At 43.3% G+C, this 26,448-nt stretch overlaps 2 protein-coding genes across 15 annotated transcripts in view; one reads left to right on the top strand and one right to left on the bottom strand.

The window, feature by feature from the left end:
* The window catches only part of APAF1 (apoptotic peptidase activating factor 1), a 126,447-nt gene extending 121,001 nt beyond the window's left edge, over positions 1-5,446 (top strand). For 2 of the 6 annotated variants that reach the window (XM_023183333.1, XM_023183656.1), the window contains one exon: positions 1,782-2,423. The gene's annotated coding sequence lies outside the window, so the exon portion shown is untranslated. Of the gene's footprint in view, positions 1-1,048; positions 1,430-1,781; positions 2,424-3,650; positions 3,913-4,436 lie in introns of those variants that run through there. The other 4 variants (XR_002724710.1, XR_002724717.1, XM_023183496.1 and 1 more) reach the window with 4 other exon arrangements.
* Positions 1-26,448, bottom strand: part of ANKS1B (ankyrin repeat and sterile alpha motif domain containing 1B) — a 1,351,669-nt gene that overhangs the window by 28,882 nt on the left and 1,296,339 nt on the right. For all 9 annotated transcript variants that reach the window (XM_023182451.3, XM_023182541.1, XM_023182286.2 and 6 more), the window contains 3 exons: positions 19,568-19,579; positions 18,551-18,637; positions 10,076-10,213 (listed from right to left, as the gene is read on the bottom strand). In XM_023182451.3, the coding sequence (XP_023038219.1) occupies positions 10,076-10,213; positions 18,551-18,637; positions 19,568-19,579 (237 nt within the window). The remainder of the gene's footprint in view (positions 1-10,075; positions 10,214-18,550; positions 18,638-19,567; positions 19,580-26,448) is intronic.

Genomic DNA, 26,448 nt, shown 5'->3' on the forward strand with positions numbered 1-26,448 from the left:
CTAAACACAAAAAGGAAGTTGCCTGGTAGGTCCCTAAGAGAAGTGAACTTGCACCTTAACGTTAAGAAAAGGGGGAATATGGATGGCCAGAGCCAATTCCTTCCTTCTGTCTTCTCTCCCACAGGCAGACCTGAAGAGCAAAAGCTAGACAAGTGCAGATAATGCCCCAGGGGGCCTGAAGACACAAGACATTTTTTTTCAATCTGGGTTCTCAGTGGGGTCTCCAGAAAGAAGGGACATTTCTTTTTAGGCTATATTTTGCTGGTACTTGTTTTTTTAAGACCTGGGTAAGCCTGGTCTACAAGTTGCTTCACCCACGTCCTAAGGCAAAAATAACTTCGAGAATATTCTAGGCACCGTCACAGACTTCATTGACATCTCTTTAGCTCTACCTATAGTTAGTTCTCTCAAGTACCAGCCAGAAATGAGTCTTCATAGACTGTATAGAAATAAATAGTGCCCAATCATAGCCTTCAGCATTTAGAAAGAAATATTAGCACTTCTGCTAAGATGTCCATCTGGGCCAAGATGAGAAATCAACTGGCCAAAATGCAGGTAGCTTCTTTAGGGCTAATTTTGGCTAACTAAAAGAGCCACGAGATTCCTTTAGCTCCCTAATTATAACAGGGGCAGATGAAGAAAATTTTGAAAATACAAAGAATAAAGGAGAAAATAAAATTCAGCTATGAAACTCCACTGTTGGGATATGGCTATTGCTAACATTTTGGTGCATTTTCTTTTTATATTTGTTTATACCCCCAAATACTTCCATTTCCTATATGAATATTTAAATATGAATTTAAAAACTAGAATACTTTGAGTCTAAAATCATAATCATACTTTATATGCAGTCTCATAAGTTGCTTTTTCATACAACATTATCTCATAGTTGGTCTTCACATGCCATTACACGTTCTTCAAAAACCAGATTTTTAAAGGGGGCGAGCATTCCACTATATCTGCTGAGGTTTAACTTTACGCCTCACCCCAAGTACAGGAGATTGGGCCCTGCTTTGTTAAACCATGACTTGCTTTCTTATATTAATAGCATTCCAGGTTCTCTGTGGATGGCATGCACTGCAGCTCCACAAACTGGTCACCTGTCTTCATGGAACCACAGCCCAAGGTGGCTGGCCAGCAGCCCTGTCACATCCATCCAGAGGGACTGGCCTGCCTGGGAGGAAGAAGCATGCAATCTTTATCCTGTGACTTGGCCAGGGTTTGTGGAAAGGCGATATAGGAGGAAGAAATGCCAGACTTCAACCTCTCCCCTGCTCCTCAAAAGTAAAAGCTCCAGTGGAAGCTGTAGGGAACTCTTCAGTAACTTTTTGTTTTTTTCAAGACAGGGTCTCACTATGTCACCCGGGCTGGAGTGCAGTGGCGTGATTTTGGCTCACTGCAACCTTCGCCTCCTGGGTTCAAGCAATTCTCCAGCCTTAGCATCCTGAGTAGCTGGGATTACAGGTGCCTGCCACCACACCTGGCTAATTTTTTGCATTTTAGTAGAGATAGGGTTTCACCATTTTGGCCAGGCTGGTCACGAACTCCTGACCTCAAGTGATCCGCCTGCCTTGGCCTCCTGAAGTGCCGGGATTACAGGTGTGAGCCACTGCGCCTGGCCTCTTCACTAACTTGTGAGGCCCTGGACATGGGTCACTCACCAGATTCAAACCTTTTAAATTTGAACCCTTGTTGTTTAAATCTTTCTCAAATGGATATGCCTGTTTCCTTGGTATAGTCAGCACAGTAAATATAAATGGCTTTTCCTTTACTTATTGCAGGTGCCTACCTGATACCCTGAGTTCACTATTCTACATTGAATTAATGAGTTGCCATGCTGCCACACCGATCACGTGTTCACACAGACTAAATGTTAGGCTTCCAACCTGCACGTCCCTCCTTTTGGAGAGCCCACCCTGCTGGCTGCTGGTGCACTGCCCGGGTGGCATGGATCTGATTTTGTTGTAACTATTTGCTTGTGTCCCTTCACCTCCTGCTGGACCATGAGCTCCTGGAGAGCAGGAATGTGTGTCTAATGCATGGCCGGCACTCTATCAATACAGGAACGCATTTTATATGGAATCTGACCTTTTTCCTCAGATGTGGAAGAACGCAGCAACAAACATATGTCGTGAACCAAAAACTGGGACATAAATCCTCACACAGGGTCTGACAAGAATATTATCATCACTATTAACTGCTTCTGCTACTCCCCGTGTCCTCAGCAGCCAAGAGTTATTGGACACCATGTGTTGGAAATGCGTATGTGTCACCTTGTTTAATCCTTGCAATCACCATAGGAGGTATCCTATTATCATCTCTATTTTACAGATTAGGAAACTGAAGATTAGAGGCATTCTTTTTTATTTTTTGAGTCAGAGTCTTACTCTGTCACCCAGGCTGGATTGCGGCGGTGCCATCTTGGCTCACTGCAACCTCCACCTCCTGGTTCAAGTGATCCTCATGCCTCAGCCTCCTGAGTAGCTGGGATTACAGGTATGTACCACCACGCCTGGCTAATTTTTGTATTTTTAGTAGAGATGGGGTTTCACCATGCTGGCCTGGCTGGTCTTGAACTCCTGAGCTCAAGAGATCCACCCACCTCGGCCTCCCAAAGTGCTGAGATTACAGGCGTGAGCCACTGCGCCTGGCCTTTTTTTTTTTTTGAGACAGAGTCTCATCCTGTCTCCCAGGCAGAGTGCAGTGGTGTGATCTCTGCTCACTGTAACCTCCGCCTCCCAGGTTCGCGCGATTCTCCTGTCTCAGTCTTAGGTTCAATTGATTCTCCTGCCTCAGCCTCCTGAATAGCTGTGATTACAGGTGTGCACCACCATGCCTGGCTAATTTTTGTATCTTTAGTAGAGACAGGGTTTTACCATGTTGGCCAGGCTAGTCTGGGACTCCTGACCTTAGGTGATCTGGCCTCCTTGGCTTCCCAAATGCTGGGATTACAGGCATGAACCACTGTGCCTGGCCTGTGGCATTCTCGCCCAAACTATGAGGCTAAGAGCACAGATCTGTGATTCAAAAACCAGACTGATTCTAAAGGCCACCCCATGAACATGACACTTGACTGACAGTTATTTAGAAGTGGGGTGTACAACAAATACATGCATAAATGCTGCAAAGCAATCTGTGAAAACAATTTCAGAATGTCTGGTTTCTAACTTTACAAAAAAATGGGATCAATTTAAGGCACTGATAACTTTGTCTCCCCATCCCCAAAATAGGGATGAGAAGAAATAAAGATTATTAATCTCTGAATATCCAACCACCTTTGTCTTTGTGGCCTGGTTAGTTCTCAGTGATTTATGCCAGTGGAGACAAGATCTGGATAAATGAAACCCAGCACTGTTAACTTATCTATTCTTTTTTGGGAGGTGGTGGTGGTAGTGTAGAAGGACCATTGGGATGGGATGCTATCTTTTTTATTCCATCAGGGCCATTTGCTACTCTTAGGAGCTGCGTCCTTCCTGCAGCTGACTTGCTGATGAGTTTCAGCTGGCTGAACAGGGCCAGGGAAATGCTTCTACTTTACCTGTAGGTTGCCACTTTGTATGTGGAAGAGTAACCAGGGAAAGTGTTTGAGTTCAATTTTTAAGAGCTCTATGCACTGTGACATTTTCTTATATTGCCATTTCTTTTCACAGTATCACAGTCAAATAGGTTGAAGGCTATTTTCAGGTGGAGAAAATGAGAAACAGAATGAGAGAGATCACCTGCCTCCATGATATTAATTCAGTTGTCAGAGGTGAACTAACATCAACAATAGCAAGAATTCTTTTGCATCTTTAAGTTCTCACTTTGTGGGACAATCTCTGCAACATAAGCCATACATATTTTTCTTCAGGGACCTCAAACTACTCCATGGAAGTAATCTTGGCGTTTAAGAAAGCACTCAAGAATTTACATTTTTCTTTTTCTTTCTTTCTTTCTTTCTTTTTTTTTTTTTTTTGACAGAGTCTTGCTCTGTTGCCTAGGCTGGAGTGCAGTCATGCAATCACAGCTCAACGTCTCCCAGGCCCAAGCGATCCTCCCACCTCAGCCTCCTGAGTAGCTGGCACTATAGGTGTCTGCCACCATGCCGGGCTATTTATTAAATTTTTTTGTTTTGTAGACATAGGGTTGCCCTATGTTGCCCAGGCTGGTCTTGAACTCCTGGACTCAAGTGATCCTCTCACCTCAGCCTCCCAAAGTGCTGGGGATTACAGGCATGAGCCACTGTGCCCAGCCAGGAATTTAAGTTTTATTAAACTGATGAGAAAATCAACAAGCAAACTCATAGCAGAGCCAAAGTTGGAAGTGGTGGACGCTAGTGTTTTTCTTGCCCCACACTTTGGCTAGCTTCGTGCATATGGATGGGAGAGTACTACAGAAGGTGATCACACAGTCGGCTGACCATGTTTTCCTGCGTTTTGTCACTTCTGTTTCTCCAGCTTAGATCCTCGCATGGCCCACGTTCAGCCAAGAAAGCACAGGGAAGACGGAGCTCCGTCTCCCACACGTCCCGCCCACCCCGCACCATGTCTTCAACATTCTCTACGCACTCCTGAGGCCGTCTCAGCCTTGCCATGTGCTGCACACCGAGGAGCACAGGATTTGGGAGTTGCAAGTGAAAAATGAGCATGGTTAAAAATATCAAAGACTGCAAACATATTCTTTACAGAGGAGTAAGAATTAGCAAGGGTCTGGCAGCAAAGCCATGGCTTTTAATGCTATTAAAAAGAAATAACACCTTTCAACATTTAAAACTATTGAATGAGGCTCTTCTCAGATATTTGATACAAATCTGATACTCCCATGGAGAATGCATCAAAATCTTTCTATGTTGATCTATGTCAACTCTCTGTTACTGAGAAATCTAGAATAACTGGCAAATAAAATACAGAAGACAACAGTTTTGAAATTACCTTGGTTGTCTCTCTCTCTCACCTATAGTGGCCTTCTGAGGACCATCACTTCAGCCTTGGGATCTGGTGGCCACTGAAATACCCGTTCCCTCTCTTGCAATTCCATTTGTGTAGAATTCTCTCCACTCATTTAAGAGCAGAGGAGAGAAAAGCTGAGTCCATTTTTAACTCTCACAACTCCTAGTCTCATAACACATCCTTCTTTTCTGCTCACCCTATGGTTCCCTCTTCCCCAAGTTCTCACTGCCTAGAAGGTGAAGTTAGGGGAAGCTTTGGTTCTACAGTGGGTGAGATGTGTTCCAGGCCTAGCAAGTTAGGGATGTGATTAGAAATCAGCTCCGACAATAACGGGAACGTAGACTCCAGAATACAGAGAAGGCTTGGTGCTTGCCTGTGGGTATATACTGGCTTTTTTCTTGACAACCCTAATTCTGTTTTGCTCTAGTCTTTTTATTTTCATCTCCCCATCATTTAAAACCGAAAATATCACAAGCTGAATTTATGGTAGATTCCAAGCAACAAAAACAGGCTTAGAGATCATCAAATGTAACATTTTCCAAAATGTGTTCTGCAGAAGGTTACCCCTGTGGGGTGCTCTCCAAAAAAAAAAAGGCTGGGTGCAGTGGCTTCCGTCTCTGTAATCCCAGCACTTTGGGAGGCCGAGGTGGGCGGATCACGAGGTCAGGAGATCGGGACCATCCTGGCTAACATGGTGAAACCTCATCTCTACTCAAAATACAAAAAACTAGCCGGGCGTGGCAGCATGAGCCTGTAGTCCCAGCTACTCGGGAGGCTGAGGCAGGAGGATGGCATGAACCCGAGAGGCGGAGCTTGCAGTGAGCTGAGATCGCGCCACTGTACTCCAGCCTGGGTGACAGAGCGAGACTCTGTCTCAAAAAAGAAAAAAAATAAAAAGGCTACCATGGTCAAATAAGCTTGAGAAGCCCCACATACTCCACCTCCTGCTCGCATCTGAGCACATTCAAGGCCCCACAGAGTCCCATAGTACATAAACTATGTTAAGCTCACATCCTAGCTTCTGTGGGGGTGCTGCAGGCCTACTTTCCCGGACTACAATTTCTATGAGAAAATGCTCTGAACTTCAAATCTAACTGTCCATAAACTGGAAACCTCCTAAACATCACTGAATTTTCTTGATGATATCAGATAAAAACATAGGATATGTGATAACAGTACATAAAAACACGTGACCCATAAAAGGTCTTTAAGGTCAAAAAAGCAGTAACTTCACAATTAAAAATGTATACATACTTACTCAGCTAAAAGGTTAAATGTGTATTTGAGGTATTATAGGTTATTCTTTAGTTAGTTTTTTTTTTTTTTTTGCCATTTGGGGCAGCCCAGGGGACTGATTCATATCAAAAGCATTTTAAGGCTTCAAGACTGGACTGGTATTGAACTGCCCTACATAAAGATACAAAATCCATGCTCAAAAAAGCTTTTTTTAAGTGTAAGTGAAGCTTGTTGCATCTCAGAATTGCTCAAAGTCTCAGGTCAAGGCTGGTGGCCTTTGTTACTAATTTTGAGATTTGACAAACTGTGTTCACCTAGAGAAGATTAAAATGGAGGATCTGTGTAAGATGAAAGTCCTTTGGAACTGATATGAGAATCCTAAGCTAGTAATGTCTACATTAAATCAGACATCTGGATGAAAAGATAAATGTTGAAGCAATTCTCTACATGTTTTTTCCAAGTGTATGGGGGATATGAGGTTCATCATAAAACTAAACAGTCGACTATTTCTTCTCCCAACATTTCACCTCAGTATTCTGGTGTCACATATATGTATACATATAGCTAATAAACTCAAGGGGGCAGACAGTCCACAGAAACCAGTTTTAGTTTGATGTGGAAAAATGCTTTAGATACTCTGATGAAGGCAAATTATATATTACCTTAAAAACCAATTTTATATCAGGTATAACAATACTTAGGAAAAAGGTGGCATTGATCCTGAAAAGTGTCAGAATATTCATGTTGATGTTCAATGCAAACACGGTCTAGAGGCAACAAGGTTTGTGGAATCAGTGTTTTCTTTCTGCTGTTTCTATTTTAATGTTTATCTATTGCTTCCACTTTTTCAATCCTTTCATAATGGCAGTAGGAAAACTTTGGAAGATAAATACACATCTGACAAACCTATCTTATGTCTTTTAGCAGAAAAAGGGTCAGGCTGTTAACTGACGTCAGCAGGCAGGGAGAGGGAGGAGGTGAAGGAACAAATGCTGAACACCTGTTATTTATGAAGCACTCTACATATGTTCTTTCATTTCTCTCCTGGCAAAAACCTGCAAGGTAGAAACTCTTGTCTCTGTTCTCTAGCTATGAAAATTGGGACTCAGAAAAGTCCAGCAGCTTCTCTAAGACCAGGGAGTAGACAGATAGCTGATTTGGGATGTGAACTTTGGTATTCCGTTCTTTCCATGACACCAATCCAACCCCTATAGAGAAAGGTGTTTCACATAAACCAAAACAGATGTGAACAGGATGATATTTGACTGTATAAAGAAACAATCACATTTTACAAGAACTGCAAGTTATGTTTAAGGCACCAGAAACCTAACACTGCACATCCTTGTAAACCCTGAATGAAATGGCTTTAATCAACACTTTAATCCCATGCAAACAAACGCTTCCTGAGATATTTAGAGTAGCCTTGCAGGGCGTTGCTTTGCAGTCTTTACTGTTACCACATACTACTTTTATATTACTCTCCTCAAGCCTCCGCAAATGGAAGGGATTTTTTTCTTTTTAAAGGCCCATGATCATTCTTTCCCAGTTTCAATGTTTAAAAACCAAAAGGGGTGAGGAACATGTAGCACGATACAAATGATCTGAGCATGAGCTGCCTGACTCACGGACCTTAGGCTGGTGTAGATTTTGGATTACAGTTGGCCTCGGCCTATAGGTGTTCATCAGAACGGGAAAACGTTGCTTCGGGCAGTCTTCTACCGATGACATTGAACTGGGAGCTGGCCTCTCACGAATATATCAATAGGTGATTCCTGATTCTTTAAATATGTATATTTCAAACCCAGTGAGCAGAGCAGAATCATCAAACTTAAGTGGCATCTTCAAATTATTCTGATTATAAATATACTATATCAGAGATATCCTCAAGCAATTTTTACCACCTCAAGGGCCTATCAATCTTAAAGAAACATTTGTTGTGTCTTTTAATTGTTTTCGTTTTCCAAGTTATTAACATATGAGCTAGTCTTTTAGGTTTAATGACAAGTATGGCTATAAGTGGAAGTGGTGTAATCCTGTAAAGATGTCATTACAAGACTTTTTTTTTTTTTTTTTTTGAGTCAGGGTTTTGCTCTGTAGCCCAGGCTGGAGTGCAGTGGCATGATCATAGCTCAGTGAAGCCTCAATCTCCTGGGCTCAATGGATTCTCTCATCAGCCTCCTGAGCAACTGGGACTACAGGTGTGCACCACCACACCAGAAAAAAAAAAAAAATTCTTTTTTTTCTTTTACTACAGACAAAGTCTCACTGTGTTGCCCAGGCTGGTCTTGAACTCCTGAACTCAAGTGGTCCTCTCAACTTGGCCTCCCAAAGTACTGGTGAGCTGTGCCTGGCCAAGAGTAACTTTTTAAAAAAATTGAGATAGGGTCTCTCTGTCACCTGGGCTAGAGTGCAGTGGTGTGATCAGAGCTTACTGCAGCCTCGACCTCCCAGGCTCAGGTGATCCTCCCACCTCTGCCTCTCAGTTAGCTGGTACTACAGGCATGTGCTAATTTTTTTTTTTTTGCATTTTTGTTGAGATGGGGTTTCATCATGTCCCTCAGGCTGGTCTTCAACTCCTGAGCTCAAGTGATCTGCCCACCTCGGCCTCTAAAAGTGCTGGGATTTCAGGTGTGAGCCACTGCACCCGGCCAAGACTAATTTCTGAATGAGCATATGGGCCAAACCTTGGAGTTCCCAATTACCACCTGCAGGTATCTAATGTGACTCCTATTCAATATAGAAGACTGCAGATTTGTATGACGCAAACACACCTACTATGCCCTAGTACTTAGAAATGGCTACTAGAGAAACCGACAGACATAGTGAGGGACAAGGGGGCTGTAAGACCTTTACTATGTTTTGGTGCCAGAGAAACAAAGGAATTTCTAAAGTCTGAAAAGTGAAATTAGTAGTTGAGTAATGCAGTTGAGATACTAGGTAGGGTTGGCGTTCTAAGTTGAATGGAAGAACAAAAATATTGAAAAATCTCTGAAGAGCCTAGTCTGCCAAAATGTACTTGGTGTTATGAGTGGAACTGTGACCCACTCAAAATTCATGTTGAAGGCTTAATACGCAGTACCTCAGAATGTGGCTATATTTGAAGATAGTGCCCTGAAAGTGGTGATTCAGTTAAAATGAGGTCATTGGGGTGGGCCCTGATGCAATCTGACTGGTGTCCTTATAAGAAGAGGAAATTTGGACCCAGACATCCAAGCACAGAGGAAAGGCGACGTGAGGACACAGCAAGTAGGCAGCTGTATTAGTCTGTTCTCGTGCTGCTAATCAAGACATACCCAAGACTAAGTAATTTATAAAGGAAAGGGGTTTAATTGACTCACAGTTCCACATGGCTGGGGAGGCTTCACAATCATGGCAAAAGGTGAATGAGGAGCAAAGCCACGTCTTACATGGTGGCAGGCAAGTGAGAGCTTAGGCAGGGGATCTCCCATTTATAAAACTATCAGATCTTGTGACACTTACTCACTATCACGAGAACAGCACAGAAAAGACCCACCCCCATGATTCAATTATCTCCCACCGGGTCCCTCCCATGACATGTGGGAATTATGGGAGCTACAATTCAAGGTGAGATTTGGGTAGGGACATAGCCAAACCATATCAGCAGCCATCTGCAAGGCAGGGAGAGAGGCCTCAGAAGAAACTAAACCTGCCGACACATTGGTTTTGCCCTTCTGGCCCCCAGAAGCTGTGAGAAAATGAATTTCTGCCGTTTAAGCCCCTTGGTTTGTGGTACTTTGTTATGGCAGCCCTAGCAAACAAATACACTTGGCATGTATCTTAATACTGGGTAAACAAGCCAAGCTAGCATGTTAACTATAAGTTGGGCTTTCAACACAGTCCAGGCCCATTTTGGAAAGTCTTTAATCTGTTAAAAGGGGGCGGGTACTCACCACATCGAAGGCAGTAAACACGTGACAGTAGTGGTGATTGGACTTCAAATCTTTTGTGATATAGGCAAATGTTGAGAGGTCTTCTGGGTCCTGGGCAGCACAGGAGATATTACGAATTTCATGCTCAGCAATTATGTTCTGGAAGAAATGACATAAATGATCATAGTTTTCCTTTGCAAACTAGCATATTTGACAACCAAGACAAGTAACCTGGGAAGCAGGTGCTTTCCTTCTTTCTGGAGTGTTCTAGACTAGCAACACTCAAAGTGGTCCACTGTATTATCTGTGGGTAAATGAATGCCAGATCTGGAAGAAATATTTTCATTTAATTAAAAAAAACCTAACAGTCATATCCTGGAGCTGCAGTTCTCACCAGGTGCTATGCATGGAAGCAGTCTGGATGGCAGCCACTTTTTTCTTTTCTGAGACAAGAGTCTCCCTCTGTTGCCCCTGGAGTGCAGTGGTGCAATCTCGGCTCACTGCAGCCTCCTACTCCCAGGTTCAAGCAATTCTCCTGCCTCAGCCTCCCGAGTAGCTGGGACTACACACGCATGCCACCACACCTGGCTAATTTTTGTATTTTTAGTAGAGACGGGGTTTACACCATGTTGGCCAGGTTAGTCCTGAACTCCTGACCTCAGGTGATCTGCCTGCCTCGGCCTCCCAAAGTGCTGGGATTACAAGTGTGAGTCACCACGTCCAGCCTCCACTTTAAAAAATAACAGTAATTACTAAGCATTTGACTTTCCATTCCCCATGTCGACCTGTAGCTGTGCAGCACTGCTTTCTGCTAATTCTGTATGGAAGGAAGCATCTGTCGTTTTCTCTGTGTGAGAAGAGATCTGACCCAACGAGGCTCTTCAAATCCCTTGCCATCAAGATTGCACATTGTTCTTGTGTCCTGCTCCTCCTCCCTCAGAGCAAGGGCAGGTACTGAAGGAAGCAGGCAGGTGGAAGCCTCAAGGTGCTTTCTCCATGGAAACTAAGGTGCAGGGGCCTGATAAGAGAAACCACACTGCAACATTCAGGCCTTGGATGCCTTGCTTGATCTGGGCCCTGTGGCTATATAAACAACACCTTCCTAACTACATCCACTGTGTATAATTAGGAAGTGGTGCTGTTGCTACCATTATTACTTCACAGGTGAAGCAACCAGTACTCAAAGAATTTAAGTGCCTTATGCAGAGCAGGTGCTGGGGTGGGACTGAAATTTAGGGTTGTCTGACTGTGGAGCTCAGGCTCTTTGAAACGCATTGCAATGTCCTTCATCGTCTCCACCTCCCTCTTACTGGCTTAACAAGAATCACGTTTTTTCCTCTCTAGCATCTCTTTGTGCCTTCTTCCCCAGTGGGAGAAAGGTTGAAGTACCCTTGTCCTGAAGCACAAAATAACCATGAAGCCGCTTGGCTGCAAACCCTGCTAGAAACTTCTTTTGATACATAGATGTGTTTAAAAATAAAAAAATAAAAAAATTCACATAATCGTGCAATCATTTTTTATCTTATAATATCCCATTTATGTTTTTTTGCAGTTGTCACAGATCTAAAACCCTCAATGCTTTAGTTACTCTAATTACTTTTTAATTGCGCTGTCTTAAAAAACCTGTCGGCAATACAGTGTTCCGTGTACAGCCATCAATGCCTAAAAATGCTTACAAAATGTCCTTCCCTGCCAGCAGCCCCAGCAAGTACTTCATGTCCCTCACTTAACCAAGCTGAGTGGTTCGGAGGCAATTACAGAATTAAAACTCGCAAAAGAAAATTAAATTGAGACATTTTTCACCGTGGTCTTGTGTGTTGACATTGCATGCAGTACTCTGTCAAAAAATAACTCAAATTGCAATTGGAATCCCATAAACAAGTAACATTCTATTGCAAGATAAGTTTCAAACTAGAAGGTGATGATCCTTTTCTGGCATCCAGATAGCATTCCGTCAAGTAGAAAACCAAATTAGGGATGGGTGAGTCATCAAATGAATGTTAAAATGAGAAAAAGGTGCAATGTGAGGTGCTGTGGGAGTCTCTGCCATTATCTTGATTGGGGGCACCCTGGGAAGCCTGGGTGGATTTGGTCTCACCTGTCCAGGAGGCACTGTCACAGGAAATAGATGCTTCAACTTTTACTAAGTTGGCATTTTGTGTTCTGGAGATCTTTTGCAAGACCTCAAGGTAGATCCACTTCTTGGGAAATGAAAAGTGCTCTGTGATTTTTACTGCACTGAACTCCCTGAATCTTGCCAACTCATGGGATGCCACTCTTGACATATTTCCAATGGTGCATGGCAGCATTGTGGCCAGGGGTAAAGTTGCAAAGGAGGAAAAGCATATCTTTGCTGCTCTCTCCTCCTCTGTCTTTGCTGACCCCTGAATTTTCTGGAGCCCTCTTCTTCTTCTCTTTCTCTTTTTTTTTGAGACAGGGTCTTGCTCTGTTGCCCAGGCTGGAGTGCAGTGGCACCATGTCAGCTCACTGCAACTTCTCAGGCTCAAGCAATCTCCCACCTCAGCCTCCTGAGTAGTTGGGACTACAGGTGTGCACCACCAGGCTGGGTTATTTTCTGTTTTTTTTTTTCTTTTGGTAGAGACGGGGTTTTGCCGTGTTTCCCAGGTTGGTCTCCAACTCTTGGGCTCAAGCAATCCACTTGCTTCAGTCTCCCAGAGTGCTGGGATTACTCCCAGGTGTGAGCCACTGTGCCTGGCCTAGTCCCTCTGTTCTCTATTCCCCAGGAGCCCAGGACTGTCTTTTAGCTGCCCAGGGAGGTCTGATCTCTGTGATGCTGCATGTTCCAAAATCAGCCTCCTCTCCAGCTGTGGAAACTTCTACTACTCTATTCTCATTGTCTAAGCTAGAAGGAAAGCTCATGCTAGTAAAAATATTCTATATTCAGGTAGGAATAACTGATCACTGTGGTCATCCTAACTGGCACTTAAAAGATGCTCTTGAATTTGTATTGATAGCCTATGGAGGCAGATATTTTTGAACAGACCTTTGTGATATATTGCCAATGCCAGAATGGGGTGAGGACCTGGGATGTCACTACTGAAATACTGCCATCACTCTGCATCGTCTGCCTGTGCAGAATGGTGAAGCCAGTTCTCTACATGCAGGACGAATCCAAGGCCAAGGATACTACAGTTGTAGACTGTATGGAGACTAGATGGTAGACTTCCTCCTTGGAGAAGAAGCCAAAGAGGAAGACATTCTTTGCACCTCCTGTCATGCATTTATGAGTGGCTTTTCCACAAATTAAAAGTGATGTCATGAAGAGGTACAGGTGATGCACCTCAGCTGAAAACCGGACTCCTCACATGTTCACCAGCCTCCATTTCTAAGCGCGTTTTAAGAAGACTAAAGCTTTAAAAGGCTCAAGAGAAGAACTGGCGAGGGGCTCCTCCTGCCTCTTCTTGGAGATAGAAATTCTGGCAGTGTAGCACCCTTCAACAGGGAGAGATGGCTTTTCCTGTCTGTTGTTTTCCATCATGGTGAGAAACAGCTGAAGAGGTGTCTTGCTGGTAGGAGTAGGACAGGATTCTCGGGTCCAGCTAACTCATATGGTGGTTCTGAGAAGGGCATGTGGTGATGAAGTGATGCAGCCTAGAAATCTGCCTCTCGCCACTGCCTTCAATCTGAGCCCCGACAGGTGGGACCTTTCTCCTGCATCTCCTCATCAGGCCGGGCTTTTTCTGAGTGAGGAGACTGCAGTGTTCCCTCCAGGGCGGGTCCAACAGTGTAGACGGAGAACTAACTGGTGATGCCCTGTCGGGCACGTGATGCTGAGAACAGCACAGGTGCTTAACATGGCCTTAATTTGTCTCCAAGCTTCTTAGGAGTATTTGCTATAAAAAAACAATGGGAGGTCCACCACAGTGACTCATGTCTGTAATTCCAGTGCTTTGGGAGGCTGAGGCAGAAATATTGCTTGAGGCCAGGAGTTCAAGACCAGCCTAGGAAATATAGCGAGATCCCATCTCTACAAAAAATTTAAATAATTATCCAGGTGTGGTGGTGCATACCTGTAGTCTCAGCTGCTCTGGAGGCTGAGGTTGGGGGATCACTTGAGCCCAGGAGTTTGAGGTTACAGTGAGCTGTGGTGGCGCCACTGCACTCCAGCCCGGGCAACAGAACGAGACCCTGTCTCTTAAAAAAAAAAAAAAAAAACCTAAAAAAAAAACCCCAAAACAACAGGCACTTGTTCAGGCAAATGTTCCAAAGTATTTTGTGCCCCCAAAATAGCACAGGCCTTGTTTAAAACTGGCATTCCAAAAAAATTTTTAAAAACTCAAAAAACAAAACAACAATGAAAGCAAAAAACAAACCCTGGCACTGCATCATTTTTAATTTAGCCAGATGGGAAGACTGAGGAGGGAGTCAGCACAGGAAGGCAAAATGCAACCTGCTCCCCAGCTGAGCACTGAATGTAGAAACCCTGTCTCCTCTCGGAAGACCTCCCCCGCCCCCCGCCAACCTGAAGAAGGGTCTGTTACTAAACAGTTGCAGTCCTCCAGGCGGAATTCCCTGCTACAGCAACCTTTGGGCTATTGATCAACAGAAGGCTGAGGTGATTTATCTAAAACACTTTAGTGCTAAATCTATTGCAAGTTCCACTTTTAATTCAAGATCGCTTTCTGCTTCCTCCTCCTTAAATCAGGATTAGTGATTCAATTCATTTCCTAAGTTGCTAGGCAATACATTTACGAGTTTATAACTAGGCCTCTAACCCTTTCCCATGAATTCAGCCAAACCCATTTATTTATTAGAATCAAAGGAAAGAAATGCTTCAAGGAGGGTTCATCTTTCACAGAGTCTAATGGGGGCTCACAGGAAGGGAAGAGTAATTAACACACAATGAATTATCCATTGCACTTCAAACAAATTCGTGGAAGGTAGCTGTGGAGTAACAGAAAAAGCGTTAGGTTAGGGAGGTTGAAAATCAAGTTTGAGTCGTTCTTCATGACCAACAGGCTGTGTGACTGCAGGGCAGCATTGAGCCAAGGGACTGAGGCCTTCAGGTCTCCAGCTTGCCCAGGGCAGATTAAACAACCCCCTCTCTGACCAGGGCAGGGGTAAGAGATGCAAGGTTAGGAGAGCACTGTTGAAGAATAAAGTACCATGAAAACATAAAATATGAACAGTAGGTTGGGCGCGGTGGCTCACACCTGTAATCCCAGCACTTTGGGAGGCTGACACAGGTGGATTATCTGAGGTCAGGAGTTCGAAAGCAGCCTGGCCAATATGGCAAAATCTCGTCTCTACTAAAAATACAAAAATCAGCTGGGCATGGTGGCACGCCCCTGTAATCCCAGCTACTTGGGAGGCCGAGGCACAAGAATCACTTGAATTCCAGGCCTAGTGGCCTCTAGTACCTGAAATGATGAGATCTTTAAATATGCTTGTATATTACAAGTCCTTTGCTTCAAATAAAAGTGGCTCACTGACACAACGCTGCCCAGTGGGGGAAATCCTTGGTGAAAACAGAAAGCAGGACTCTGGAGTTTATCAATCTGCTCCTTTTCTGCTGTGCTCTTTGCTCTAGAACAAAGTGGCAAACATAGGCGTCCTTGCAGACACTGCTAGAATCTAGGTGTCTGAGCATGGTTCCTTTCACACCACAACTTGAGGATGATCCTTCAACTGTGGATCCTCTGCCCCTTCTGAAGCCAGTCCTCCTGCCCTGGCTGGTGGTAGTGTCTCTCAGCCTTACCCAGTCACACTCCACCAATACGGCCTTCCAGTATTTCTTTCTTCTATCCTTCTAAACACAATCTCTCTACTTTGGCTCCCTACACAGCAACTACTAGACTACTGCCCTGAGTCACTCACTCTCTCCCTACCCACTGTCATACTGGGGGAGATCAGCTACCTCACAGGTCACTGGGATGTGGACCCTGTATAGTCAGCTGAAATTAACATCCTCTAATTCCTTTAAAAGCATATGTTGTCATACATTCACAGATTTGCTCCACTTGCCACCAACATAGGTACTTTGCCTTTGCTCTAGATTCTGAAAATATGTTGAGGACCACACTGCAAGGATGTGAAAAAATCTGCTGACCTTCTTTATTTAGCATCTTTATTTACACAGAATTATCTTTTGCATATCTTTCTGTGCTTTTGCTTCCAAGAGTAGTCATCAGTGAGCAGAGGTTTATGGATAACTCATCTAACTATTGGCAATTGAAACAGAAGTATCTCCTTGAGGTACAGGAGCATCAACTTCTGTGTCCCTTGACGTGTTAGTAAGCAATATACAATGAAACTGGCAAGCTCTCTTTCATTCCTCTGATTGTGGAGAGCGGGTTAGAGAGAATGTTATTAATACAGCTGCATCCAGCCACACCCCCAGCATCACGAAAAGACCGACTTAGGACTGCAGGAACTTCTCAGGGCAAATGCCACTTGTTTAGAAATTGTCAGAATCCAAGTCTGCTAAAGTTGTTCATCTAAGAGAGTGTCAAATTCATCCACTGAAAATACACAGCTATTCAAGCTTTTCAAGCATAAATGGAATAGAGGAAGTTTCTCCAATTTAGAAAAAAAAAATAGGGGTGCCAAAGTCTTTCTTAAGATTTAGATACAGCAATAGCAATGGTATCTGTGCCATTCTATAATATGTTCCATAAAGTGTTAGAACTTTTAAAACCAACTGACTATAATTTAAGGTTAAAGTAATTTTATATACCAGGAACTAAAGATGCTTCCAATAAATAAAAAAGCAAATCGATGGGCATTGTTCTCATGTGAGTCTCCACAATCATTATCTGTCAACAACCATCAACAATATTTTGCATAGTTGGAATCACCATTACGCTGATAGTATTGGTCAGCATAATGATGCTGGTTATATGCTTTTTGCCTGGGTTTCGGAACTTTTTCTATAACTGTGAGGTTGTTTTCCCAAGTAGATTTGGGAAACTTGGGTTTATCTAACTAATGAAACAACAATCTCTTTCGTTACAGAAAACCGATTGGACAAACTTCCGATTCAGATGCTGGGGTTTAATACAGACACCAAAAAGTCACTGCCTGTGAGACTTTTCCCTGGTACCTAAATCCAGTTGCCTTGGCCCTAAGTTGCTGTTTCTTAAGTTCACCTGTTTCACGATTTCTGTTCCCTTTCTCCAAAATGGAGGAGGTCCAGGTGGGAGGTCTGGGTGAGAGGTCCAGAGAAAAACCAGCATTCACCAATAGTAATCACCTCTTTTATCCTCCCTTCTGTACTTGATTAGTTGAAAGGATGCAGGAATGAAACACATGAACGTTTGGGGTTTTGTTAGGAGAAGCAAGTCAGCTTTGAGTTTAAGGACAGGGACAAGGGTCACCCAAGCTTTCCACTTCAGCGCCAGGAAGCTGTTGTCTTTGTCAAGAAAGGAATGCTTTGTCAGGAAAATGCAACCCCGCTGGCCACACTTGACATCACAGCCCACAAACTATTCCCACTGTGAGGAAGAAGTCACAGCGGAGCCACAGCATGGCCTGGGCTGCTTTTCTGATTGTGTCTCTTAAGAAAACAATACAGCTGAGGCTGGGTGCAGTGGCTCACGCCTGTAATCCCAGCACTTTGGGAGGCTGAGGCGGGCGGATCACAAGGACAGGAGATCGAGACCATCCTGGCTAACATGGTGAAACCCTGTCTCTACTAAAAATACAAAAAATTAGCTGGGCATGGTGGTGGGCGCCTATAGTTCCAGCTACTCAGGAGGCTGAGGCTGGGAGGTGGAGCTTGCAGTGAGCCGAGATCACACCAGCCTAGGCCACAGAGTGAGACTCCATCTTGAAAGAAAGAAAGAAAGAAAAGAAGGAAGGAAGGAAGGAAGGAAGGAAGGAAGGAAGGAAGGAAGGAAGGAAGGAAGGAAGGAAAAGAAAAGAAAAGAAAAGAAAAAAGAAAAAGAAGGAAGGGGAGAGAGAGAGAGAGAGAGAGAGAAAGAAAGAAAGGCAACAATACAGCTGAAACTCTCTCCCATCTCAGAGGTTGGGAATTAAATGTAGTTATAAAATTAAAAAGTGAGAAAATTATCAACAGAAAAGACACACATATATATCTAGATAAATAAAGACAAATGTTCTAGCCATTTATCTAGTAACATCTCCTCTGATGGAGGAGTGATGACATTGCTGACTTTTCAATCTACAAGTGACTTTTGTCTTCTTTTTCAATGTTGTCCAGATCCAAAGGGACATGCTAGATAGTAAGTGGCCACAGTCTAATAGAGAAAGCATCATGAAAAAGTGAAAGTGCAATATTTATAGAAACCCCAGATCAAGCCCTTCCCCCAAATGGTGCCTTTCTGTATGTATGAAAGTGTATGTGTGTGTGTACATGAGCGTGTATCTATAGGTATATGTAGGAAGCATGAAGGTTGAGGGAATGGGATGATTAAAGTGGAGAATGCTGGTTTAAATTATAGGAAGCAAAGGATTTTAGATCATATTCTCAAGGCTGCATCTGGTGTTTAAACCAGAGAGAGGTGTGGTACTTACCTTATTTGTTGCATCAATAAATTTGACTCCTTTATATGAAACAGAAAGAATAATAGTAGGGACCTTCTTCATTTGCTCTGTAGACTTCTGAAATTAAAATTAGAAAGCGGTTAGAGCAGTTTGTGTTGCGTGGCAACCGAAGCACATAATTTTTCCTCCCGAAAGATAAAGATGAGCTCAAATTAAAAACAACAACACACACACACACACACACACACACACACACACACACATATCAGATACACACCACGCACACTCTAATTTTAATGTTTGCTTCTCCTCTCTTGGGTTGAGCTATACTTTGGGCTTATAAACTTATCTGTCTTGCCCTTGAGGAACTAAAAAGAGCTTGTTCCGTGACTTTGTGTGGATGAAGGAGTACTTCTTTTCCCTGACACTAAAGGGTGAATGAAGAGGTCTGTCTTCCACTGCAATTTCAAGTGACCACTCCTTTCACAAGATTTACACCACGTCAGACTTAACTCCAAGGATGCATTCAACATTAACAAAATATATGCACCCCGGCTTTTCCTAGTTACCTTCATTCTTCAAGGCACAGAGAATGCTTGGATGTACACTTAAAATAGGGATGTGAAATACATCACTATGTATTGTTCTTGAACTGGACCGAATCCAAAAATGCTGATATTATATTTATAGCAGAATCACTTGTGACTACACAGGATGTAATGATACTCTAGAACAATGAAGCCCTCCAGGAGCAGTCCGGGTTTTGAGCCACAGCTAAATGCTGGACAGCCCAGGTAACCTACTTTATCACTGAGAGCTGCTACATTCCCTTAGGCCAGGTTCTTATGATAGATTTTCACACTGGCTGAATGTGCTTGGAGTTTGCAGCTTGTACAGTTTTATGCATCTGCAAAACGTTTCTCTATAATTGAGTATGTGCCTTTCCTGTTTAGCTTTCTCATTCATCACCAGTCACCAGCAGTCGTTTACTTCATTGCCCTCTATGTATACTACTAATAATCACACTAAACATCCAGAAGAACCTACCTGACAGTTAGCCTGGTGGATTTTCCAGTTAAGACAGATGGGAACATAATAGGAGAGAAAACACATAAAAGGTGAGAGAGAGGAAACCATTTCAATAATTCACCAACAGTATAAATTTATTAAAAAATAAAAGATGCCACAAAAGAATAGGCTTCAGAGTCATCAAAGATGCAGTGCTACTGTTATTTTAGAAATGCTGCAGGCTCTCACAGGCCCCTTTCTTTCTCTGTTTCTCATCATTCTGTTTACTACACCACACAGTCTTAGGACTGACACACAAGAAACTTCCACTTCGAGCTTTCAACAACTGGCTGTCTTATGTCTATTAAGGGAATCAGGAAAAAATAGAAACTTTCTTGATTTCTTCATTTATATTTCCCAATTTTCTAGTTTTAAATTCTGGAATGCAGCTAGAATTCAAGAAGGCTTTTAATTGGATAGTGTGAGTGAAACTCATTGAACTCAATGATGAGACTTTGATTGCATCTTTTAGTTGAGCCATGAAAAGGGGTGTTTCACATTTTCCTGATTGTTTTTGACACAACATCTTTTTGAGAGCTACTACACTGTTTCAAAGACAATGGATTACTTAAAGTATTGTTATCTAATATTTGTTGTTTTATGTGAAACATAAAGTATGTGAAAAAGCAACTCTCTTGAAGTGCTTTTTAATCAGTTTTAAAATTCCCTGGACGCATCAGTTTTCCTTTGTGATTGCCAAAAAGAGAGATTATGAAAATAAAATATAAGGTTAGAAACTTGTTTTAATGCTTCTTCCAACCACTTCTTAAAAACGTGCAAGATACATCAAAGACAGGCTAGAAGAAATCATATGCAATATGCTGATTTTAAGGCAATGCGGTGGCTGAACTCTGTAAAGAGGGAGGGCTGGGCAGCCCAGGCGATAGTTTGAATAACTGAATGCGTATGTGAAAAATTTTCTGCAAAGTGTCACAGTGGATTTTGGTAAATCACCTCACTTATCTTTTGCCATGAATCCATTCTCCTGGACAGATCTATCTGTAATGCAAAGCAATATATAGCTAATATTCAGATGAAAATCCATTTGTTATTTGTTCAGCAATTGAGTTGTCACTTTAGGCAACCACTGTGCTTGTCACTGGAAAACCTTGAGTCTAATTCAGGGATGGCAAACAGACCTCAAACTGTGTGCAAACACCAGTCTGCTGAAAGTACTGTGTTGAGACAGATTCTGAGCTGTGTCTGAGCTCAGAAGAAAAGAGGGCTGGGAATGATGTCTGCCGTGGGAGAAGAAGAGGAAGAGGCGGCCCAGGGGCCACTCATGAACATGCCTGCTAGGTCTGATAGGAAGAACAGCCACAATTACAATGTTGACAAATGTGACAGGAGCAATGTGAACAACATGCCTCCAGGATAGTGAATAAAAACAGCATTACTTTGCATGACAGAGGGGGGCCAGTCTTCATTCATTCATTCGAAAGACACTGACAGCCTGCTAGGGGTGATTGAGCTGACTCTTGATGAATAAGCATTTTCCAAGTAGCAAAGAGGCCAAAAGAGGTTGTTTTAGCAGCAGAACTAATACATGCACAGAGGCCTAGAAATGAGAATGTGGTGGGTTTGGGTAACTGGTGGAGATGAGAGTGGTAGAGTCGGTTTGGAAGGTTGTGACTTACTCTGACAAGTTAGGGTCCATTGGAAGCTTTTCACTAGAGAGTGACACAATCAGACCTGTGTTGCAGAAAGATTGTTCTGGTGGTTGTTGATGAAGGAGGGACTGGAAGATCCAGAGGCTGGATACAGGGAGTGAGGAAGCTATTGTGCAAATCCAAAGGAGAGAGAGAGACCCTAAGCACCTGAGTTGAAGTAGAGGCATTGAAGAACAGGAGGAGGAGCCACAATGTCGATAAGGAAGAATTGAAAGGTTCTGTTGATTGATCTGCCATGGAAGATGAATGGGTGGGAGGATGCCATAGATGAAGAAGCCACTGAGATAAGGAATACTGGAGGGGAAAGTGTTTTTGCATAAGCATAATGGAAATGCTTTTGCACATGCTCAGTTTGATAAGCAGGTGGAGAGGTCCAGTAGGAAATGAGAAATGAGAATCAGACCTGGAAATCCACTCACATACATGGGTGGCCAAGGAGATGGGAGCAGACAAGGTGGTTTAAGGAGTGAACAAGAAAAGGGAGAAGGACACAACTTAGGGGAAGATGAAATCCCAAGGGGTGGGGCAGAAACAAGAGCTAATGAACGACTGGAATTGAAGCTGGAAGATGTCCCCAACACAGTATCACAGAAGCCAAGGAGGAGAGGGCTTAGAAGGTAGGAGCAGTGCCCCATGCCATGAGGACTAACAAGCCCTAAAACAGTATGCCTACCACAGTGGCTGGCACACACAGGAGCTGCTACTTTCACTGGGCTTATTGGGCGGAATCCTTGGCTTTTGCAACAAGAAAAAATTGTTGCTGATTTCATTAAGAGTAGCTTCAAGAGAATGGTGGCAGCAGCTGAAGAGGGGAATACAGTGAGTTGTGCAATGGATGCCAGTGAAAGGAAGCAGAGCTGGAGCAACAGGCAGGTCAGGACACAAGCTTTTGACCTGACATGAAGGTTTCAGTGGTGGTTCCTGTCATGGTACAAATATTCCACATCAGATGCTCGGCCAAGTTGAATGAAGAAAAGAAAAGACAAAGTATAGTCATTTCTTTTTCTTCCATGGGTCCCAAGAATCTCTGCTCTCCTAACTGGAGGCAGCACTGTGCACAGGCCTCTATGAATGGCAGTGCTGGGGGTGGCCATGCTTTCCAACCTGGAGCCCAAACTGCACTGCTCTCTCCACTGAGTCATTTGACAAGAAGCTGATGGATCCTGACCAGCCACGGAGTTCTAAGGGAGGGTGGGAAATCTTCCAGGTAGAGCCCCTCCTTGAAGGCATTTATACTCCCTACAAGAGATAAGAATCCATCGTCTTTTAAAGGGGTTTTCTGATGGTGTACTTCGACAAGCGTTTCCAAAGAGGTCTTTTCATACATAATTTTAGCAAAAGATGAAAATGCATAGAAAGACGGCAAAGAGGCTAGGCGTGGTGGCTCATGACTGTAATCCTGGCACTTTGGGAGGCTGAGGTGGGAGGATCACCAGAGGTCAGGAGTTCAAGACAAGCCTGGCCCACATAGTGAAACCCCGTCTCTATTAAAAATAAATAAATTAGCCGGGCATGGTGGTGGGTATCTGTAATCCCAGCTATTCAGGAGGCTAAGGCAGGAGAATCACTTGAACCCAGGAGGTGGAGATTGCAGTGAGCCAATCTCCCCAGCCAGCCTGGGCAACAGAGTGGGACTCCATCTCAAAAAGAAAAAGAAAAAAGGCAAAGATCAGAGTTATTGAGTCTTCGGGGAGTCTAATCTGGGAGGCAAGAAATCTAATAAGCGCCCACTTCATTTATGAAGGCTTTACAGACATCAAAATGTGAGCACGGGGCTTCAGTCCAATCACAGGCAGTCGAGGTCCCTCCCTCCTCATTTTCTCTTCAGTGTTATGATTGTCATTCTTTTCTCCTTCCCAGGGACGAAGGTGCCTACTCTGAACATCAGGTTACTGAGCACGTGCTCTCAGGCAACACTGGTTTCTATGACCCATCTATCTGCATGCTCTGCTGGGTGTCTGTATAATTAATACTCCCATATGTTTCTGTTAAAAATTCAAGCTTTATTGATTTGTATAAACAGAACTCTCTACTTCAGGCCCATTTCCCCAGTGAAAGATGCTCAAGGCGAACCTTCTGTTACCCTTCTCTTTTGTTTCTAGTTGCTTTTCCCAATGCCATGCTCTTTGTGGCATTTTTCAGGTTTCCCAATGTCCTCAAATTTACCCCCTTCAGAGCCAGCTTTACAGAGGAGACTACTTTATACTGAAGACCGCTGAGTACCTAAGCAGCTCAATACTCCTGGGTAAGGCCCCAAATTATCTTAATTTTTACAGCATCTTGCTTGCCTGCAAAAAGCATTATAGTGATATTCAAATGTATTTTGTTCGCAATTTCCCAAATTAAGATGATCATACTTTTATTATTCCAAGAGAAATGATATTTAGTTATATAGAGACGTTACGTTTCTGAAACCTAAAATACAATGCAACATTTGAATCCTAAATTCAAAGGCAGTCTTCTCTTTAAGCACTTGAGTTTATATTGTCTATAACCATTAAACAGAAATAGGAATCAGAATTTCATATCTGGAGGTGGCCACCTGAAATACTGTTCTTAGTAAATAATTGAATGCTTTTAGAGTATTTTTAAAAAGAAGAGATTTTGAAATCACCAAGAAAAGGACCATCTTTCTTCTTTTCCTTTTTAATTTTAAGTTATGAACGGCTTGGTATCAGGTCAGAAATCATCATTGGTGCCTTTATTACTGCCTTAAAGCATGTTCTGAAAATAAGTAGGTTTTCCATTTTGAATGCAGAATCAATAGTATGGAGATACCCTTTTCAGAGTGCACAAACTCTAATTTCAGAGCATGACTTTTCCGAGCGTGAATGAAAGCAGAGGGGTTTATGATGGGGATAACTTCAGTTGTGAGCTGTAATGCTCTTTGAGTCTGGAGTGGTGTTAATGTTCTGAGAGACAGGGAAAACAGTGAGGCTAACGTGGAGAGGATGCCACCAACCCTTCATTCTTACAATACCCCGATTGCTCCCAGCGTATCTGAAGCACAGGCTGGGGAAGGGATTTCCGGATGGTCTGTTGCCATCCAACTTACAGTATATTTTTAACCTACACATGGCTATCCTGAGAATGCTTTCTAGTTAGATATTCAGTCCTGAGTCATAACTATTAATTTTGGCATATAATATCTTCCTTAGTTAGAGTCAAAGCTTCATTATTATATTCCACTTCAGCAAGTAAATTAAAATAGGATCAAGCAATTATGTTTGGTAGCCCTAAGTGACTTTCAAATGATTAAAAAACACACACAAAATAAGCATTATTGTGGTGATTTTGTAGGCAGTGAAACTAGCTAGGTTGTGGGATTACAAGAGATAAAAAGCAGACCACCAATCAGCAATTTGAAATGAACTCTCACCCTTTGAAACTGAGCTTAAAGGCTACTTTCTGGGGAAAGGCTTCCACGGTCTTCCAGGCTGACAGGATGGCTTTCCTCTTGCTCCCCTCTCTGCCACTTTTCCCGTGCACTGTCCTGGATCTTAGTGTGGTGTGCTTGCTTCCCTATGGGGAGTTCCTTGAGGACTGCTCATACCTTTCTTGATTTGTCTTTACCATAATGACCAGCACATAGTCTTACATTGAGCCCTATGAAGTAGCCATTTTTCAAGTCAAGAATGGCTAAGTACCAGCAATTTCATAGGATTCGATCTAACAGTTGCTGAAATCTATGACTGTTAAAGGAACAGGCCAGTGAATTAATGTATCATAACAACCATGTAGCCAGCATTATAAGGAACCATGGTCTGGGTGCGGTGGCTCACGCCTGTAATCCCAGCACTTAGGGAGGCTGAAGTGGGCTGATTGCCTGAGCTCAGGAGTTCGAGACCAGCCTGGGCAACATGGTAAAACCCCATCTCTACTAAAATACAAAAAATTAGCCAGGCATGTTGGCGGGCGCCTGTAGTCCCAGCTACTCAGGAGGCCGAGGCAGAAGAATTGCTTGAACCCAGGAGGTGGAGGTTGCAGTGAGCCGAGATCGCACCACTGCACTCCAGCCTGAGCGAAAAAGCGAGACTCTGGGCCACGGAGCAAGACTCCATCTCCAAAAAAAAAAAAAAACAAGCACATTGCCAGTCTCTCAACACGCTAAGAGCTCAGCAAACTTTCAGAGAGCTCTGGTACCCACAGCCAGCAAGGAGGCCTTGCAAAGCTTGCAGGGGGACCACAAATGTGATTAGAGGGTTACCAAGACATTCCTATGGGGTGGAGAAAACTTGAAAGATTTTGGCTGGGCGTGGTGGCTCACGCCTGTAATCCCAGCCCTTTGGGAGGCCGGGGTGGGCGGATCACCTGAGGTCAGGAGTTCAAGACCAGCCTGAACAACAAGGTGAAACCCCCATCTCTAGAAAGAAAAAAAAAAAAAGAAGATCGTGAGAGTTTTCAGTCTTAAGGAGGCAAGGCTTAGATCTTCATTTCTGCAACAGCAAAGTGGCTCAAATTGCAAGCACTAAGAAGAAAAGGCTTCTTGAGAGGGTAGAAGGATTCCTAAGGGCAGCTGGGAAGTTTCCCCCTCTAGTCATCTTTAAAAATAGTTTGGGTTCTCATCTGTCATTAATGAGGCTAAATGACCTTCCAAGTACTTTTCTGGTCACAGGAGCTCTGGCACAAAGGCTGAGGGAATACAGAAACTAAAACCAGGTGACAAGAACAGATAGTGGGCAAGCAGCCATTGAAACCACACCTCCTGCATATGACATGGCCGTTGTACTGCCTGTGTAACTTGCATGCTCTGGGGCCCAAGTCTGGCACAGCACAAAGCGATGCCCTCCATTTCTATATGCTGCTGATGCTGCATATCTGAGATCATACTTTGAGAACTACTGCTCTAAAAATGCGGTCGATCTGTTTGATTGAAAGTTACTGTCAGAACCGTTCTCTGCTGCTATGCATGTAAACTCGCTGTACTGCATCCTACATTAATTCAGAAAGAAGCTACTTTATCAAAACACACTGTTCTCCATTTGACAAGTGATTTCCAAAAATCCTTAGTTAGCATTAAGTTATAGCTCTTGGTCTTGAGAGCAATTAACAAGAATCATTTAATTCTTCATGGTTTCTCAGGGACTGTGAATGGATAAAACATTCTTCACATAAAACAAAGAGTTCAGTTCATAAGGACAGATTCAAGAGTTGCATCTAGAATAGATGTTGGCCAGGTGTAGTGGCTCA

Source organism: Piliocolobus tephrosceles, chromosome 10, assembly GCF_002776525.5.
Source record: "Piliocolobus tephrosceles isolate RC106 chromosome 10, ASM277652v3, whole genome shotgun sequence".
Lineage (NCBI taxonomy): Eukaryota > Metazoa > Chordata > Mammalia > Primates > Cercopithecidae > Piliocolobus > Piliocolobus tephrosceles.